This window comes from Phallusia mammillata, chromosome 2 (assembly GCF_965637545.1).
Source record: "Phallusia mammillata chromosome 2, kaPhaMamm4.hap1.1, whole genome shotgun sequence".
Classification (NCBI taxonomy): domain Eukaryota; kingdom Metazoa; phylum Chordata; class Ascidiacea; order Phlebobranchia; family Ascidiidae; genus Phallusia; species Phallusia mammillata.
The window spans coordinates 28,661,575-28,682,247 of NC_137253.1; the positions used below are offsets into that span (position 1 = coordinate 28,661,575).

The following is a 20,673-nucleotide window of genomic DNA, read 5'->3' on the forward strand; positions in this document are numbered from 1 at the left end:
TGTGTTATTAATTTGAAGTGTATAATGATAAGTTGCAAGCAACAAACTCTTAGCTAAGAGTTTCCCGAGTCTATGAAAGCAAACTGCTGAGAGATGTTGCACCTATTTTTGCATACTGTTTTAGTATATTAGACATTCTGTCTGTAGCAGACCTCTAATTTGTGTGTGGTTTAATTGGGACGGCAAAAATTTGCGTATAATGTAAAATGCCAATTAGACGGAAATTGCAGGGTTAGGAAAGCGTATTTCGGAACAGGTTAAAACCCTATAACTGTTGCATAGTGTTGAGCAAATACCCAAACTGATTTGCGCTACATCACCTGGAATGTAGGTATGTCGAATCCGGGTGGTCTGTAGGTGGTTTTGCGTCACAAGATTATGTAATTTTCATACGGGTGGGCAGCAATTATGTAAATCGCACTTGCCGCTTTGGTGATTATCTTAAAATCGGAAATATGCACTACAGCAATGCAAGATTAATTTTCACTATCGCAGCAACCACGAAGAATCAGATTTGAGTCTGCAAATTTGTAACAAACAAAGAGTAACAGAAGGTTTTGCAGTGCGCGATACATACACCTGTTGTAAGGGTGTTATGTTATTTTGTGTTTAGCTGTTTGTGACCAGGAGTTTAAATTCGCTGCAAAATTATGTTTAAATTTAAATTTATTTTTGTTTAAAGATGTTAGCGTTTTTGTGACCACGAGTTTTAAATTCATTGCAAAATTATGTTTCAAATTTCATTTTGTTTTTCTGTCAAAATGTTTAGCTTTTTTGTGACAAGGTGTTTTAAATTCATTGCAAAATTATGTTGAAATTTCAACCTATTGCAAAGTTCCGAACAATACATATTGTTACATAGAGCTAAACCGAGAACTGTGTTCCAGCCTGTGTAAAAGAAATTAATATTTTAGTGAAATGGTTTGAATAAACCACTTTGTATCTTTGTTCCTTGGATTCAAAACGAGTGATAAATCGCACGGTGTTTCAAGTTCTTTCCATTTCGGTGTATTTCACCTTATAGCGACAAGAACAAAAATTCATGATTCCCTTTAGCGTTTGCAGCCAGACGACGCGGCTACCTGCGAGTTTCGAACGAAAAACGCATCACGCTCGTTGTTTTTCCCACTGCGTTTTCTCGCAACAACGGCCCTTTTGTGTTGGCCGGAAACCGAGCTCTCCTAGCGCGAATGAAACGAGCATCTCGAAAACACACACCTGCTGCCAAAACAAGCCAGCTATTCGTCCAATGGGAATGTCCAGTCTAAATTTTTGACGTGAATTAATAAGAAGTGCTCGTATAACCCGTACATTTTGTATATAGTTCGATTTGTCGTAATTTTCGGGGTAAACCGTTTTTGCTACCTACATAAATATCCAACACATATATGAATTTCAACCGTTTACACGTAGTTTACAAAGAGTTTTTAGAACCCCTTGTACAACAACCTTTGTGTTGCAATGGGATATTTGATTTTAAACGTTACGTACATCATGCCAAAAAAATCTCACCATTAAAAAAGAGGTTTTTTACGAGCTTTGCATTTCAAGGCACACAACGTGAAGCTCAGCAATACATTTCCCAGTATGGCGTGCGAGCAGCAAAATCTCACCAAATCGTCGCCTGTGTAAATCATTAGACATCGGAGCCGATTACCGTCCCAGGGCAGAGTTTAGATAGCCGCGTGTGGCCAACCGCAGGCACGCACAAGCTTCCAACCTAATACCAAGCACAATACCGATGACGTTGGCTATTGGATTACTACTTCCTTACAGAGCTGGCACTTCCGCACGCCAAGCTGGTTCTTCGATTTTCCCGCTATGCTGGGTATCGCTATAAGCTGACATAATGTCCATATGTGCGACACCAGCGGTTATCCCAACCACTCGACCTGATATACCTAGTTGTTACTGTTGGTCTGTCCCTTAAAGGGCGTTTAAAATTGATTCTACGCCCCTTTGTTGCTTGTGTAAGCTGCATATGACTCTTTAATGTTGTTAGCTTTACTCACTGTTTCTGGTCACGTCCACGTCTGTTTCGCTAAGCACCTTTTCAGGCGAGCCATTAGTCATGTGAAAGTGAATAGTTGTTTACCTGTTCTGTTTCTGCAAAGATTAACAGTGAGGGTTTCTGGTACACAAGCATTGCAATTGTTTTCAAATTTGTGGATCATGCAATTTAGTGAATGTTGCAGCCGTTTAACGAATGATGGTTTCCTTTTTGCACGTTATGCATAAAATGAAACAAATTGTATTCATTAGTTGCATTGGAATTGAAAAATATGTAGTTTTGATTTGCATGTGTGGGGTGCATTTGTCTGCATTAAGATTGCAAATTTTACTCTTTTCACAGCTTTAACAGTGACAATAGAGCAACTACTTCCGATTTCATAACAATGCAACGCTAAATTTCCGAGTAAGTCTCGCAAAAGCCACAGCATAGTCATATACGAATCTCGTCGCGATAAAAACGGACAATTGCGTCATTCACTCTAAGCATTCAAGTCTACTACAATGTGTAAGAACCCCTTAACCTAGCTGTGCGCGATTTTGTCTCAATTGGTGTCCCCTTACCACGTAATACGGTCGGCAAACGCTCATAGGTTACTGGATCACTAGCAGATCGCCTCTAAAAGGGGCGGTGACTCACCCAGAGCTCTATGGGATGTTTTTCCACCCTTGACTTTTTGAAGTTGCGCCGATCACCGTTCTGACTACATAAAGGCTGCATTGCTTTCGGTCACGGAACTGGAAAATCGCCTTACGCCGGCTACCGCTTGTGAAGATTCGATTTTTAAGCTGGTTACGTCAGATTTCTGATCAATCATGTAAACGTGACTTTATTTTGTTTGTGTACATGAGTAGGTGTTGATGTTTAAACTTATAGGCAGATTTTTATGGTTTGGTCCTTGGTATGTTAATTTAGTCGGTTAAAACGGTAATTAGGAAACCTTAATGCGATTTCCATTAGGATTCAATACGCGTTTTCTTGTTTAAAATTCACTTCACTTTAGGCCTGGTTGAAGAATTGCTTGATCGAAAGGTCACCATTATATTCGGTAGAAATCGAATCTTTAGAATTGTTTTTGAGGGTTTGTGATATACGTGATATTCCCTTGCCAGCATGTTATTTGTGAATATTTCGTGGTTAGAAGTTTATTGCTGTCAGCGCACGTGCTTGTAAAGTCTGCGGTCCAATCAACCTTTAGACTGTTGTGTTTTCCCCCTTTCATCCAAATTTTCGCATGGGTTACACCCTTCAATTTAAAACAACGCGTCTCATTGTTTTTTGTAGACCTTATGACAGAATTATTAATTTTTTGTTTTCTCTTACAAGACCACGTGGTCTGCGCACAACTGCGTCACTACCTAGTTGCCAAACGCAATTCTCCTTAGCATCGGGTCGTAGAAATATGATTTCTATACCGATCGGTCGCTAGAAATGCCTTCATTTTGTGACGTCAATGCATATTAAAGTGACGCTGTCTGCTTTTCATAACTTGCCGAGGAAGTTATCACTTGGCTTGTGTCAAGTTGATTTCAGCCGCCATGTCACAAGCTGCGTGGTTAAATATAACTCAAGCTGTTTGGTTTCTAGAGAATAAACAGCTTTGGTTCGCGAGACGAGATTCAACTTGGCCCGAAGTCGGTTTAATAAGCACTCCAATGTCACCAAACGCACTCGATCCTAATCGGAGAATTTAACGGCAATACATGTCCAGATCATGGTGCTTTGGGCTCCGCGTCACAGGGCAGAGGTCTCTCACGGTCAGAGGTGGCTCTCTCTCTCCCTTTTTCCCTTCGCTGCGGAGTTTAAATCGCCATGTCTGCGAGTCACTCAGTCGTCAGTACGCAGTTATGCGCCGGCAGACGCGAAGCTAGGTTTCGGATGCCGCGCCTTGCCGGCTTTCGAGCATCGTTTTCCGGCCTTTTTTCAAGCTGATAGTCAGTCGCGCGGATTTGTTTTTTCTGCGGTCGTCCGGACATTTGTTGTGGTTGTTTTATGTAGGAAACTGGATATATTCAAGTACAACAGAGCAGTACCTGTGCACCATTAGGTGCCAGAAAAGCAGCTAAGAGATTTAGTGGAGGTTAGGTAAATCATTCGACAGTTGTTGCAAATCCGGGGCAATCACACAGCGGTTTGTTGTCCTTGCAAATAACACTTGGACTCTGGATTATATGAGCTTGTTCGTGTTAATGATTGACTTCTAGCAACAAAAAAGAAGGAATCAGAACCGAGGAAGGGAAAGAGAAAATGCTCTAAAAAAGGTTTTGTGAGGCCACAAAGTTGACGAAAAACGCCATAACCAAGAGCTAATTTCCCACGGGACGCTAGGTTCAGTAGAACAGCTCGGTGTCCAACGACGGACGTCCACTTAGCTAATTTCGCCTAATACAGCTCAGACCTTGGTAGGTGTATTTGTAGAGTTTAAGTTTAGTGACTGTTGTTTTTGCATGACAGGTAACCAATATACATGCGAGATAGACAATATTGGATTAATGCATAAGCATATTAGTAGAATTTGCAGATGTGACTCAGCAGAAAATAATTATTACCCAAACTTTAGCTTGTATTTAAATTCGAAGTCTTAGCGATGTGCGCACCTAATTTTACACTTAATCGCGTGATGGCATGTACATTTTTGTTGCTAGCAATGGAAAGTGAGGTATTTGTTCGCGTTACGCACCACGGCCGTAGAATACTTTCAAGTGTAACTGCGCCCAATTGAATGAACGTCAAATGCGACGTACAAGTCATTTAGCTTTTGACTAGCGATCACTGTATCATAGCAGTGCTTTGGCTATCCACTTGACAGCGTTTTATGAATGACATTTTTTACAGCCCTAATTATTTTGCTTTTTTGAAACAGAGTATAAACGTTATTAGGTCTGAAACTTGTAACACTGATTTTAAATGAAACAACCACACAAGTTGATACACTGACTGGTATGAAAACGGAATAACGCCAGTTGTTGTATTCGAAAACCTGTGGATATCTCTCAAGGGAATTGCAAGTGGATTTTCACCTGTTAAAGTGACAAGTGCATTTCAACCTCACTATGGATGAGGTTTCAAGTCTGCGCCAAAACCGGGGCTTGACCGTTCGTTCGATCGTCCATGCAACGCCAAGCCGTCGTTGCAAAACCTACAAATCCAAGCTTTGTTCGCGTGTTCCTTACGACCAGGAAAACTCATCAGTAGCGCCGCCTTCGTCCGGCCAGCTGCGTTCATTTCTCACTGATGCCGAGGAGGCCATCAACAGCCAGTTATGTTTTTCTAATTGCCAAGACTCGGGATTAGCGAGAAAGCCTTTGATCCGACCGGGATTATTGTCACCTTGCATCGACTCCGACCGTGCGCTAAGCAGCAGGGTGAGAAGACGGCGGTCTTTACCCGTTATGAACTTGCCAGTTCTCTTACTAGCAGTCCTCGTCGCTTTATTGCCCGTCGCTACCGGCTCGAACACGAAATCCAAGGTGCCGCTCGTACGGTCTTCAGGTAGGTGTCAATCGTTTTCAGTTGGGTGTGAATAACTCCGCACAAAGGCCCAATTTCAGCACCAGCAGAGCTATAGTAAATATGGTGTGCTCAGATTGTGAATGACCGGTGTTGGTAACACGCGAAATCGCTTCCTTGACTTCCTGATGTTTAATGGTGTGAAACAGGAATGTCAGTAGCCGCGATTTAAAGCTTCATCACTGGTCGGTAATCTTTTTCCAACTCCAAACGGCTATTCAGTCGAAACTTAACCAACGTTAAATTCAATAGCACACCTCGGGTACACAACCAACATAATGTAACAGCAAGTGAGGGTGATTAAATGTACGATAACATTCACAAGTTACAACACAAGCAATCTCGTTTGGCGAAACTTTACAAGAGGTACAGTAATACTGGCCAACGACCACTTGAGATTTAGTTAATATTCAACCCGCCAGCAATCATCGCTACAGTTTCTATTATACAACATGTTTGCTGTTGTAGATGTGACAACTCATGTCTTCCGTGGAGCTGTAACGACTGTCCCGATCGGCCACAGCATTCTCCGGTCTGTGGTAAGGCAAACCCGAAGCCTAGAGCCACTCGACTTCCAAACTATGAAGGTTGCAAACGAATGGGGCGACAAATACACCAATGCTCTACTTGTCAGTGGACGGTAGGTTGTGTTTATTTTTGATTTTATTTGATAAGCTACATAACTAAATTGTGTGGGGTACATAATTTGTGTCTTCAAATGTAGTCTTGACTTTTTAGGAGTAGCAAATACTTAAAAACGCTCATTTTTGTCTCACGATGCGTTTTCCACTTGATGAAAGACACAGGGTTGCAAATCGTGCTTGACCACTAACAAAACCTTTTTGTGTAAATTTTTGCGTTCTTACTCATCACTGGTCTTTTAACGAATTGTCACGATTTTTCTTTGATTCCCGTTACGCTTCCGACGTGACGCAGCCCTTTTTCACGTCGCATTGCTATCAAAAGAAATTGTACCCATACTTCCGCCTATAGACCGGTGCCCTTACCCAATTCGCCGGTCTTTGATGGCATAAGTAAGCATTCGAGTGCCACTACTGTTTGCTTTAGCACGGAGCTTGGCAATGTCTGCTCGGTTTACGTTGGTCGGTTTGGTATTGTCCGTGGGCCATCACCGCAACGACCTTGGCAAGGTCATTGCACCAGGGGTGGCTTGTTTGGGGTCTTTGCTGTGGGAAACGATTCGCTCCGATGCCATTGATGTGGCGCGGTGTGATTACCAGGGTGGCTTTGTGCTGTATGTATAGGTGTCACACTTGTCAAATTCAGATTGATTTTGTTTTTGTACGGGGAATTCGAAACACTGTCTATTTCAACGTACAGGTGCGTGCTACATTTTATTACCGCCATCGCGCAACTGTATACACTTCTTTCTATAATGAAAAAATGCCAGAAAGAATGCATGTAGTGGGCAATGCGGATAGGTGAACAATTGTTATTAAGTCTTTCATTAAGAGATGTGTACAACCTCTTGCAAACTGCTGCGTTTGCCCTTGAGTTAATCCCTCTTAACACTAATAGCGCCAACACGCTCTTAACAGTGCTAAGCTTTTAAACCTTAATTTAACACTCATAACATAACCGACCGCTTAAATCAATCCCCTATCCGCCACCCACTAGGCACCCTGTTGACGCTCATATCGGCGCTCTACAGTTTCACGCCTTCAAATTGCGGTCTTAATGACTAAGTCAACCCCACATGAATTGATATTGTGTGATCGAATGTAACTCAATAGGCCACTGTTGTTCCCAGCCGTCGCGTGGCATGCGTCTAATTCAGGTCGTTTTCTATAGGAGGTCCTCCTCTCTATGGCACATACTTAGAAAGACTTTGCTATTTTTGTGTGTGTTTCTGTTTGCCGTAATGGAAAGTGAGGAACATCGATCTGGCTTAGAGTTGTACGCAGAAAGCGTATTCGCAGAACAAAGAATTGTTTTGTGTGGTAATGTGTAAGTGTGCCTTCGTTGTGTTTGACGGCTTTGCTCGTGTGTAAACAGCCTTCGGACGAATGTACTTTCTGGTGCGCATCGGGTCAATGCTATGATTTGGTAATTTGTAAACAGTCAAACATCACCCTCTCCTTACTTCAGGCTCCAATGCTTACTCTTACATACCGCCGTGTCATGGTGATATGTCGTACACGGAATTTTGAAATATGTTTCACCGCCATCAGGCCAATGCAGAGTCACTTTTGTGTTCATACACATGACGTTTTACAGTAAGCTTGTTTGTGCGCACAGGCCGACATATTTTCACAACGAATGCGGTTGTCATGAAAAATTTCCCCGTGTGATTTCTGTGTCAACACCGACCTGCAAAAGGGGGCCGTAGTGTTTTGGCTTAGTCACTTGTTTCGCTTTGACTAGGCGAAATGGACGAAAGTGTTGTTCTTGTCGGCAACGTCGTTTCTCGAAAGCGCTAATGGCTGCATGACAAAGGGACAAATTCTCTTCAGCATTGTCGACACCCATTCCCATGTCCCTACGCCATTCCTCGATGAATGAAAGCCATTAGTCGCTGTGAGCAGCGAAAGACCCCACTTGACCCCTGTGTGACGTAATAGGGTTATGGTTCATTGCGTAAAAGACGGCAAAGACTTTGGTGTACCTTGGCCCCTGACGTCGATATATATATTTGTGTAATAACCGCTGGTCTGGAAGCGCAACTTCATCCTGTCACGTTCTTTAAATAAACTCGAGAAGGATATCACGTGGTTGTTCTTGAACTAATTGCTTCAGTGTCCCTGCATTCGAGTGTTTTCTTCGCCTAAACAAACTTCACGACTTGTGGCTTATCGCCGTGACGTAGATGTCGCGTCACTGTGTCGTGAGAGTGCTGGATGTCAAAATTGCACTCGTTCTACGAAGCGCTACGATCAGTGAAATCCGGTTAAAAGCAGGGCGGAACTTAGCTTCACACCTTGAGATGCTGATAACGGTCGCAATGTTGCTACCCAGAAGTGGGATATCTATCTTTCAAAGGTTCCTAGAAGTTAAACCTTTAGGAATTCAGCCAACAAAAGCCCCGTATCGCTAAGTCTGCCATTCGCTTTGCATGCGACCTCATGTTGCAGGATGCCGTTCACTTAACTCTTGGCCTCGGTACAAGAGCAGTCGTTTCATCTCTACGCAAGGTCTTCAATGAACTTACCGTTTTGGCAGGACGTACTATAGCGTCAGATCACTATACCTAAAGCAATCCCACAGGGCCCACGGCGTGTCCATATACGGGTTATGCGCGTTTTCACAAGTCCTGTAACTCGATACGACCAATTAGAGCTAGTGTCGTGTGGTCGGCTTCGGCTTGAGCTGATCCCGCAGTGTGTCCACAGCTGCCCTAAACACAAGTGTGTTGACAGAGATGTCTGTTCTCCTGTGCGATCCGTGTGGCATCATTCCACTTTTATTTGCATGGGAATATTTGGTAACCACCAATCGGGGTTGCATGCCTTTTCTGTATCCACCACTAAAGGCATCTAGTAAATGGGTACCGTTGCGTTTCGCCTTATCTTGAGCTCTTCCTCAGTGATGACAGGAGGCGTGGTTCCTACAATGACATTGTCCCTTTTTCGTATCGGTTCACGTAAAAGCAATTCTATTATCAGCAGCCTTGCCACTCGACTGGCTGAGCCTCCCGTGCTATCTGTCGGTAACATTCACCCTTATCTATCGCGGAGAAAACGTACGACGTGACTTAGGGGAGGTTGTAGCCCCATGTGCTGGTCAAAGCCCTTTAGGCACTTGGCGAACACAACCACCCATGGTGAAGCGTTATGATCGCTTTATGTTCTGAATGAGGAGGCTAATTAGGTTCCAAGCGTGCCCGTGTTTGACTTCTGCACATTGCGCAACACGTCGTGTTCCTACGTAGGCCCACCCAGTGAGTGTAAGGCGGTTTTAACTTCGTTATCCTGATTTATTGGGTCAAACGGCTTTATTCTCCTGTGCACCGGGCGCGTGCAGCCCAGGAACAGACAGCAAGGGATTGTCTGAGTTGTGGAAAATGCACTCACTTGAATGTACGGTATTGTTGTGCCTGCGGTAGCACCGAATGAACCAACTATAGTCATAGCAACGCCATTTGTCTGTTCACTCCGTTCTGGAATGTTAGTTTTCCACCTATGTCGTCCTTGGAATACATTTGCTTAAAAGCAAAATTTGTCGTGTTGAAATTTCTTACGCTTTTGTTATGAGTTTGACATACGCTATTGGTGGCTGTGTGGCCTAATACTCGAGTCGTCGTTTATTCGTGCTTGAATGACCGCCAGTAACCCCATTTCTCGTGGTCAGTGACCCGCAACAGAATTGCGAATGTCGAATGTCTTGAATTTTCCCGTGGGCGTGCATCGTGCTGCCTCGAATCGCGAAGTATTTGTGCACGATAGCATAGTCTTTGAAGTTAAGTTTGCCGTAAGAAAGATTAACTTTTAAAACTTTCAATCTTTCCACAACTATGCAGTGACGTGTATACATGGATTCTAAATCTCAACCTAAAGAATATCGAATTACTCGGCACTGGATCATAGTCTAAAAATCGACACCTGCTCCGCCCCTGATTAACATGCTTTGGGGGAATATTGACAGAAAGCAATGGTGCTCCGAGTCTTAACCTGGGGACTTGGAGACTGGCCTAAACACAGAGCCTGGAGTTTTAGGAACAGATTGTTAACGCTGGTATCTCCATGAGCGACGGGGCGTTATTTTGCGGGTACTTTGGTACTGCAAATAGTCTATTAATCTTCCACAAACTACATCCATTGTTAGTTATTGTTTTGCAAACTTTTACCAAATTACAGCAAGAAAGTGCATCTAATTGTTGAAAGAAAAATTAGCATTGCTGTGGCGAAGTTAAAGTTTTCGACTAGAATTACTAACACTGATAAACGGTTGGAATCTTCTTTGTATTTTGTTTGCAAATGTGGCTTACAAATTTTCAAAATATTTGACCTACTTACAAAGCCTAAAGCCAGGAGGCTCCGTTACATAATGAAATCGCATGCCTTTGCTGTAATATCTGGATGGCCAATCCGGGGCATAGTGTATAACAGTAAGCGATTTGCCGTTGTCTCGGTCGCCTTGGGCGTTTGCAGCCTCTCCAAGCCTCAACCAATGTTGGCAAAACACGGTCCGTAATATCCGCTAACACGTAGCGGATGTCCTACGAACTTGTAAACATGTTGGTCCTTAGAGATTGTTGGGAGCTGCGCCTTGGATTGCTCATAACCACACGCGTATGTCCCAAGATGCGACGATCTTTGTTATTGTATAATGGCCAATCAAGTTAGTTAACATTTTATCAATGGTGCTGTTGTTATATCTTGTGTTCTTGTACTGATTTCGGATATCCTGATGGGCAAGGCTTTATGTATGATACGTCTTTGTCAATGTCGCCTTATTTTATGTGTAACCAATTCCGCCCCTTGTTGTCGCACTCACTAACTGTGATCAACACTCCTTAGCGCGTACAATAGACTTGAACATGTCACCTTGCACGCCGCTAATACCTCAGTCTCCCAGGTTTCAAAAACAAGGCAAAGTTGAGGTAATTCCGCAAAAATTCGGCGGTATTTTCGGCAGGTAAATCTTGCCGGGGTTGTTGCACGTTTAAGGCCTTCCCACATCGATACCAGGTACTCCCACATATGGACATGGGCTACAGGCTTTGACGTTTCCCCATGACGTGGGATGCCAGGTTAAGCTCGTTACTGTTGGCCGACTAACATGCGGTAATGGCAGCGCACGGTTACGTGAAAGACTGTCGGATTATTTCAATTCACTTGTGAAATATTAATAGGTTAGGGTTTTGACCGAACGAACATGATGCCACCACGAAAATCTTGCTTCTAGCAACAGGACAACTCAAGGTTTTGAAATATTGATGATGGCGTGGATAAGGGTGGTTTAAAATAGAATGTATATCGTTTGCCAGTAAACGTTTTTAGGTTAACAGTATCTCTGTGTGGTCAGTTGAAAGTTGATCTTTGTGTTTGTTCGTTTCGAAAGCAACATGTCATTTTCTACACGTATTGGACGTTTTTTGCATTTATTCGACGGCTTTTCTTCGGCAATGTAGTCAATATTGCCAAAACTTCTATTGGCCACTCAGAGGCAGTTGGTCAACATATTGGCGAAGCCGTTTGAGAAAACGATCTCTTGCTTCGAGTGCCTGAGACTGAGAGACGCCGGAGATGAAAGTCAGTTTACTGCGGCTGTTAACATTAAGCTCGTGTTTAGCGCTGCGGTGATTTGTTGCGCCTTGTGCCGCTGGGGACCTTCGACCTGGGTTCAACTCGTTGCACCATAGCAACCAAGATCTTAGTGGCTGATAGGTTTTAATTCAGTGATATGGGCGGCCAGTCGTACTCTGATGAAAAATGCGCCACTCGTCTCTGATCTTTAAAGTGCGCATTCGAGGGACTTTAGCATGTCAATTTACGCTGCAAAAAATGCCTTTCTGCGTTCATTTGTAACCCACTAAATGCCATAATGGGGGCTCACTGTTTGTTTATTTACACTGCGCCTTTGCCCCTACCCACCAGGGCGCTCTACCAAAGGCCCCACAAGATCAGACTCAGGCCTATTCATCAACATCAGCGTTCCACGGGTTTCAGGCAAATCGGCCAAAGCTACACAGATAAGAGAAGGCTAATCCTTCAGAAGGCGTGCGGAGGTGGTATGTTGGCCTTGTCCTAAGAGATTCAGGTTTTTGTGTTCCATCGACCACTTGTGCTTCCGGCTCTACTTGTTGCTCCTACAAATAAATCGTGCGTTCCTGGAGCGCCGCGCATACCTCGTGCGCTGACCGAAATGTCCGACTTTCAGGCAACAATCACTCAAGTCCAAAATATAAGAAAGCAAATTTTGTACTTAGTTGTCGCCGCACAATCGGATCATATGTTTCTTTCATGGATAAAGGATAAGGTATAGTTTTATTTTTTAGATTAATTCTCTAAAAGGTGATGTATCTTTTCATATCTCGCATAGTATTTTAACTTAATTTAGAAATGTGTAAATTTTGAACGCCTTGCGCGGTACCTTATACAGCAGAGTGAAAGTTAAGATCAAGGACTCTGATTTAGGCGAAAAATTACCGCTTAATTAAGAAGCATCGTCGAGTTATCATTGGTCGAGCGCAGATGGTCAGGTTACTGTGCTGTCGGAACGCAGAAACCGCACATCCATCATGGTTAAAATGCTCCCGGTTGAATTTGGGCAGCGTCGGAGGCCGATTATTTATGGCTGTGTTGACGATATGTGCTGACATTGTGCGAGTTCGTCAGGGTTTATCACGGCTTTTTGCGTCAGTTTGCAAAATTCCGGCAAACCACTTTGCAGTCTCGAATTACGCTTAACGTTGAAATCCATTGAGTTGTGGTTTCGCTGCACCCACGAAGGCATTTGTCGTGAACGCTGCCCATCCCCAACACGTAAAGCTCTTCGGAGTTTAAACAATAGCAGATAAAGCCTGGATATGCATATGAACAAAACCCTGAACCCTGACTGACCCAACGTAATGCGTCATCCCCCTTGAGCTGTTTATCATGCGGATTTGGGGCAAAGTTCCTTTTTGTGATGTTTTGACGTTTTACAATCCGCAAATATCCATCAGTTTGATTTCTCGCTCGCATATTTTTTCTTCTTCTGAAGTCAAGTGGATCTTCTAAGTCTCGAAGGTTGACTTTGTTAGTCGTGTTCAAACATCTGTACATCACCAGGATTTTGGTTCGCAAATTAACCATATCGGAAGGGTTTGCTTTTTACCACAAACTTAGACAACCCCGGTATTGTCCCACCATGACAAACGGCTTTGGAAACATCTGTTTCAAATCACATCTTCCGGGCCGTTTCTCGCCCAAAACAGGATACGCAGACGAACCTAAAAGACATTTGTTTGTGGTTCAAAGACATCCATTGGCGCGCTAACGACAAAACTGTCAAAACGGAATATTTATCATCCAGTTGCGTGAGATCACATCACATACAATCTGTCAATAAAGACAATTCTAAAACCACTAGAAAATCTCATAAGATTAATATTTGCAATTGTTTCATTTGTCGAAACTTTGCCCAACTCAGCTGAACGCTTCCTGTGGCATTTTCCACCTTGTTGAACACCTTGAAGTCCTCAACTTGTATTTGACCCGAAACAGCCGATGTCACCGCTAAAGCCACGAACGTGATTTGATTCTCGTTGGTTAAAGGCCAGTATTGTCACAGTGTATCCTTGCAACACAGTTCGATGTGCAAAATTCCGTGAGAAAGTGAAGCAATATCATCTGACACCCTGAGAAGGCGTTAGAAATGTTTGCAAACAACAGTTCATTGCTGCAGAAGACGTTAATTGGGCGGTGTAAAAAGAACTAAGGACTGTGCTAATGTAATATCCGTTTGAGCAAGAAAACAATATGCACTCGGCGAAAAACATCAGTCAACGCGGTATCATACGCGTTATTGGCCACGTGTCCGACTCTCATTGGAGTTCTTAAGATAGAGTGTCGGAAATGCCACCCGGATTTGATTATGTTTGAACAGCAACACCATGTGTCACACGTATGTCTGCGCTGTCATGGCGGAGGATCTACAAAACGGAACACCAACGATTGGTGGACAATCTTTTCAACACCGATACCCCAAATACAATTCAGTGAATTTTCATTAGGGTGGCTGGACAAGGCAAAGGTAGTTTCATGCCAGAAAATGTCAAGAAGGAATATACGATCAGCACTACGGCTCTCTTGCCTTTTCTGTGATTCAAAACCGTGGTAAAGTGCGTTTAAAATCAATGAATCTTGTTAACTTCGTTTAAAATATTTGACCCACTGTATCAGTGAAATTAGTAACAGTTGACTGCACGAAGCTTGTTAGAAAACCCGCTTCGCACACGGAAAGTCTTGTATATTATATCACATTACTACACTCCGCCGATTTTGCTGGAATTGCAAGGTAACATTCTTCATTCGGTCGATTTTATTCCTTTTTCTGTTGCAGTCCGCTGCCTCAACTTGGGCATGTTTATGCGATCGCGGCTTTGCTCGGCGCGTGTGCGTTTGTTTATTATTCGCGGAAGTAGATTTAACGTCAAAGCCGCGAGCGCCGTGAGCTGTAAATGTCAGATTAAGGCCGGTGTACACGGGAACCTGATGGTTTCGCTCACATTAAGTCCACGTCCGAACTAGACGGTTCTTTGTAGAGTCCAAAAAAGATAGTATTTTGTGATATGAGAAACAAATGTGTGTTTGTTGTGTGGTGGAATCAAATGTGAATCGGTTGGTTTTCTATGATATATCACTTTCGTTTTGGTCTTTTTTGCAGCGGTTAGTGCGCATTCGAATCTTTTTCTCCAATGCTATTGACATTTTGCAGTTTGCCACACAACGTCACAAGCCACAAAAACAACATGACCGGTGTGCCGGATATACGAAAATTACGTAAGCCTTGTTCTTTGAAGCGACAAAAACGGGTTATTTTTAGCCGCATCCGTCAGAACGAAGACAGCGGCATGTTTTGTTCCCGCGTCAATGCCGCAAGTGTGACTTTTAGGGCCTTGTCTTTGGCACACAAAAATCCACCTAATGATTCTTCTGATTTGAAGATATTGCTAATTGAAATTCGAATTCAACTTTAAACGCTCTTTCTATTCAAGGGTTTAGTAACAGTCGTTGAGATTTCAAATAGTCCTTAAAATGAACAGACATCACATAAAGGCTTTTGAAAAAAATAATGCATTGTACAGGTGCTGCTATTGTCATGCGAGTTTTGTTCATTTGAATTAAGCAACGTATGCCTCTGAACGATTTTCCGTTAATTGTGAGCTGATTTTCAGTGCGGTCCAATCAACTGATTTTAGTTAATTCCCAGGACAGTATTAAACCGTTTGACGTCAGTAATAATGATTGACATTGGGTGGCCGTTGGTAAATTGACAACTAATCGCCACATTTGGGGCTGTTTTCCTGATAACACCGGTGTAATCATATTCGCAACTTGTAACCAATTTAGTAAAGCACAACACAATGTAGTGTAATTCGCATGTAATTATTTTGTCATTAACGCGTTTCCAGTTTGCATTGATAGGAAACAGATCAGCTGTGTTTACTTTTAAAACGTTTCAGGTTCAAAATAAACGCGTGTCAGTCGCAATTTGACAGCCGTACCTTCACAACAATGTACACGTATCGTATGTTAAAGGGTAAACGCACTTGGTGAATTATAGGAAAGCCCCTGTAATTTTCATCTCCGGTTTCTCAGGTGTCACCTTTAAGCCAAGCTGCAATAGTAAAATTCCGCAATTCAAGTGATTTGGAACTGCCGAACTCGGAATTGCAAACCGTTTTCCGACTCCACCTGCTTTGCCAAAATTCATTGAAACATCAGCAGCAGTTGACACAATATCGACCATTGTTTGTTTTGCTTTGCTTCTTTATTACCCGGGAAATCCGCACATGAAATTGTGACGGTTAAGGAAACGAACGTAACCCGTGACGTTACAGCTACGCTCGAGTGATCCCAGTGAACACCTGGCCATCTTGACAGTGCGTAAGGTTTAGTAAACACGCCGTCAAATTTATGTATCAATAGCTTGAATTATGAGAGGACATTTTTGCGGTTTGACCCCACATAAAAGTTTGCTTCACAAGTGGTATTAGTATTGCATTGAGTCTTGGCTAAAAGGTCCTCTTATGGCGGGTGTGAGGGATTTTGTGATTGCAGGGTTTAAATCGGAAATGTCAAATCAAGTTGGACTGAGATACAGCTGGTTTAAAAAATGTTTGTGGGGCGTTTGGATTCCAACTGCACCCAAGCACAGCTACATACTTCCTAACCCCGGATCCGCGGTTTCAAACAGCTTCGTGAATTGCGACCAACTTAGAATATTCACTACTTTTTTCAATTTGATGTTTTTTCAACATTTCAACTTAAAACGCGTTTCAGTTGTTGTGTGGCAAAATAGTCTGGGACCAGGTTGAGAAACACTGTGAAAGATTGACACTGGATTTTGTTCCCAAAGGGCGTTCTTGATTTAGAGCAGTTGAGGTTTTCTATTTATGGCGTAAAAACCTACCTTGCCAAGCGGCGTTCAACTTATCCCTAGAAAGCTGCCAATCAAACGATTAAAAAACGCTCATCGGCGCTCGTAGACGCAACAGACGAAAGAAAAACAACTCTAAAGAGTATATACTCCTCCACTGCACCTCCTTCTCACAACTCCGCACGCTGCAACTACTCCTCTGCAACAACACAAACTTCAAACACTTGAAGCAATTGAAAAGCCAAAGTAAACGCAGTGAACGCTTGAGTGGCTTCGCGGGAGCTTTGAAGTTTTTACTCGTAACGGTTCCATGACTGCTGAGGCAACTGCAAAGTGATTATCGCCGGTTCTACCCCAACGCCACCACGTATCTCAGCCCTCAGGTGAATCATGGGCTGTTTGCTGGCGGATTTGCCTTGCACCCCAGCGGGATAACATCGAATAGGAAAAGGCCTGCACGACAGTACAGCTTTCGGTGCTGAGTGAAGTGGAATTGATACTTATATGCGGTTGGGCTCTTGCGGTTTGCTCCCACTATCTAGTGTCAGTGTTGGAAAAAGCCCAATTTAAATCCACTGGGGACATTGAAGAACGTGACGGTATTCAGCAGCTCCAAAGTGGTACACTTGCTTCATAAGACCCTTTGCTTTTATGTCACCCGACCCCGAAGAAGACGATAAGATACAGTTAGCGAAACGCCGTCCCTTAACAGTAAAGCTGAGATTCAACGCTATTGGCTGGAACACTAGCTCGGTGTTTTTATGCGGGAAGTAGTTACCGGATTAACTTGTAACGGCTCTGCTGGGGCCGTCAGGTTTGCCCTGGAGATTCACGTTCAATGCGTTGTCTTGTTCAGCTTCCAATCGATTTTCGATGGCCCGCTGAAGCTTCGGGAAGCAATCTTTGCCAAATCGATTTCCTAACATTGAATCAGGATGTTTAATTTGCATTTAATGTACTCAGCAGGTCGTTGAGAAACCTCCACAGAAAAACTCGTGGTAAAGAGTAAATTGACTTTTTGGGGTAATTCCAATGTTTAAAAGGTAATGGCTAGGTCAATCAGGGGAATTTCTTTTGGGACTTTTACCTAAACTGTGCACTTTTTTACCCTAAACTTGGTGGACAGTCGAGGTGTTTAAGACAAATCGGTAATAAAGACCAAGTTACAATTTGCGGAACAACCTACAACACCTTATGTCTTTTAACTGGCATAGTATCTACACTATGTTGAATTAGAAGCGTCTAAGAACGGCAAACTTTTTCAGCCTTAAAATTTCCCCCCGAAACGATGATAGAGGGACATTCGCACGTCAATTACTTGCTCTTCCAAGCTCAGTGCTAAAGATTTGCCGCAACAACTGGGCGACTGCGTTACAATCTGCGGTTCGCCAAACAGTTTAGCTCGACCGCATCAAAGCAAGCCGTCTTCATGGTTGCTTAACTTGTTTATCGGTGGGCGCGGTCGCTTTGTGTCAATATGTTTAGTGCTCTAGTTATGTGCCATCATCGCGACATCTCGAGACGACCATCCGAATGTTATAACTGACCTGTCCAGCCTGTGTCTAAGTAGCGGCCGTGGTTAAACTGGCTTTATCAGTACAGTGGGGTCACCTACAGTTCACGTTAGGTTTGAATTGTTGTTTTGTATTTTTTGAGGATGTCTACTCAAAACAGTTTTGAATGATGAACTCCAGGCTATAGGAATGTCGGTTAAACCGTTTCATTATCTGGAAATTTGTTTTGCGCGGGGTGCAGATTAACATTTTTTCAACACTCTTTCATGGATCTTAACCTTTTTAACCCGCTGCTGCCTGCAATTAATCCCTTACATTCAACACTGCCTTTGAATGTCAGTTATTCGTTGTTGTTTACAGTCCAACAACCAGAAAACTATTCAGCGACGAAAACATGCAGTCTCTTGTCCGTCAACGCAAGGATTGTTCACAGTATAATTCTCCAAAATCAATCGGTTACTAATCCCTAGCACGCCTCGTTCTTGCGTCTGCGCAGCGTCCATTATTCGCCATTTGTTTGGAGTCGCACCCACATGTACCCACCCAAAAGCCAGGAGAAACAAGTTCTTATCTCAGGCCTTTGCCCGTTGAAACACCATTGACGATTGCCAGGAAGTTTCAACAATTTGTTGTGCTGATTTAAAGGGAGAATGTGGCGTTATACAGCGAGTGTAAGATTGTGCTGTCAAAGCTGACAACAAAACACTTATGTGAAGCGGATTCCAGAAATATTTTCCATGTGTCGCATACGGGTAGAAAACACGGCGTCTTGGCGTCACACTAAGTTGTTTATGAGGAAGTGCAATGGATTAGCGTGCCCGAAAACAAAGTATAAAGCCTGCCACAACGCTTACGGCTCCCATGCGGTTGCAAACAGCTTCGCGATCTTGTCGTGGAATGTGGGAGGTCGTCACCTCATTTCCCAGGAAACAGTTCAAACTGGAGCATGCGGTCGATCAAAAAACGCGCTTATCGTATTCTATGGCCATTACCTGCGTGGCGCTTACCTTAAGGCGCCGGTGCTTTAATCTAATCCTGTCCTAGTAAGGTGTGAATGCGTGTGTCCCGGCTTCCGTAAGTAAGTCTGCTCGGAATTTGCAAGCTAATGTTCGTTACGGAGCTTCAAAGCGATGCCACACACGTGAAAAGCTTTCCTGCTCTTTACCAAAACACATCTTGGACCGCAATTCGCTCCAACACCGCACAAAATCCGATGTTTGCCGCGAGTTTAATCGCAAAGGTCGGTGTGTGTGCAAGCAAGCTCGAATCGTTCAAGACGCGCGAACACGCCCTTATACGGTTGCCGTTTCGCTTACTTGCAACCGACGTCCGTACCGAGTCTGTGAAAGACGAGGTAGCACCACTGGTTCTGCCAAAGCTCGATTTGTTTACCGCTCAGCCTCGACGCAAGCTTTTCAAGGTAAACGTCTTCCATGCCCCCGAAGACCCGTTTTTTGCATGCAAATTCCCGCTACTGTGCTGTTTGCCAGTCAGGGAAACCCTATAAAGGCCATATGGTCGATTTGGATGTGGGTAAAACTTTACCCCCTAGTCAACATTCTCAGCGCTTAACCCAAATCACTGCACACGTGACGCAGCGATCGGATTATGACATCACAGAGGCATTTAGCCGCCGCGTTCCGGTTCGGCGAGCGAGCTTTGATCACGTTCGCAGGCCGGAACAGCCGATTGCGAGCCTGTTTTTACTGTCCGCCCGTTCCCCTTCGGCGCTACAAAAATCCGCAGGCAGGACCCGCTGAAAGACGCGCAAATACTTGGACGGGTTCAAACGCCCTTTGCCGGGTGCATCAGCCGACCTAAAATCGAATCACTTTGCTGCAACAATTTATTCAGTCTTCTACTTCCAGCGTAGGATTTTTCTATGGGATAGTCAGAAACAAAGTGCCAAAAAGACACACAATGCATTATGGCGGATAGAGTTTTTGGCTGCACTTGGGTTATTCTCAGTAGTAGGTGAAGAAAGTAAACATCCATTACTTAAAATTACCCCCATCTTGGTATAGCGAACGGCAAACCAACCAGGCTGAATGTGGACCAGTCACGTCATCATAGCACACTTTCTTTATCACGAATCTATTTATAGAAGGTTTACTTTTCCCGCTCGCCTGAGCACGGAACCAAAACAAAATCGGGGTCGCTGAAAATGGGGGCCCGCTTTGACCGCACAAAGCCATTCACTTTCCCGCAACGGAACGGTGCAAATTCCGACGGAAGATAACCGGCACGGTTGCCACGACAACACATGACAACAATCCTTTTGATGGCTTTGAATGCGACTAAACATTGTCAGTTTTTAACATTGGCTTTGTCCATGTTTTTTTCAGTTGACCTCAAAACTAAACTTTAAAAGTTAGCATGTCAGCATTTACTCTACAGTGTTTCCCATTGAAATATTTCGTCCAGGCAATTAGTGTTTCAAAAAGAATTTCAGTTGTAATTCAGTTTCATGAAAATATGGAGATTTGCTGAAAATAGCGCTTTTAAAATGTACAACGCCGCCAGTGGTTATAATAAGCTTACTTCGAGGCTTAGAAGATCGGAATTATGTGGGACAACTTTACTTAAAGCCGT

General features: G+C 43.5%; 1 protein-coding gene across 3 annotated transcripts in view; it reads left to right on the forward strand.

The window, feature by feature from the left end:
• The first annotated feature begins 4,854 nt into the window (after positions 1-4,854).
• Positions 4,855-20,673, forward strand: part of LOC145212349 (semaphorin-6D-like) — a 38,233-nt gene continuing 22,414 nt past the window's right edge. For 2 of the 3 annotated variants that reach the window (XM_080080454.1, XM_080080453.1), the window contains exons 1-2: positions 4,856-5,503; positions 5,990-6,161. In XM_080080454.1, coding sequence (XP_079936580.1) covers positions 5,065-5,503; positions 5,990-6,161 — 611 coding nt within the window. In that variant the 5' untranslated portion in view covers positions 4,856-5,064. Of the gene's footprint in view, positions 5,504-5,989; positions 6,162-20,673 lie in introns of all 3 variants that reach the window. The other variant, XM_080080452.1, reaches the window with a different exon arrangement.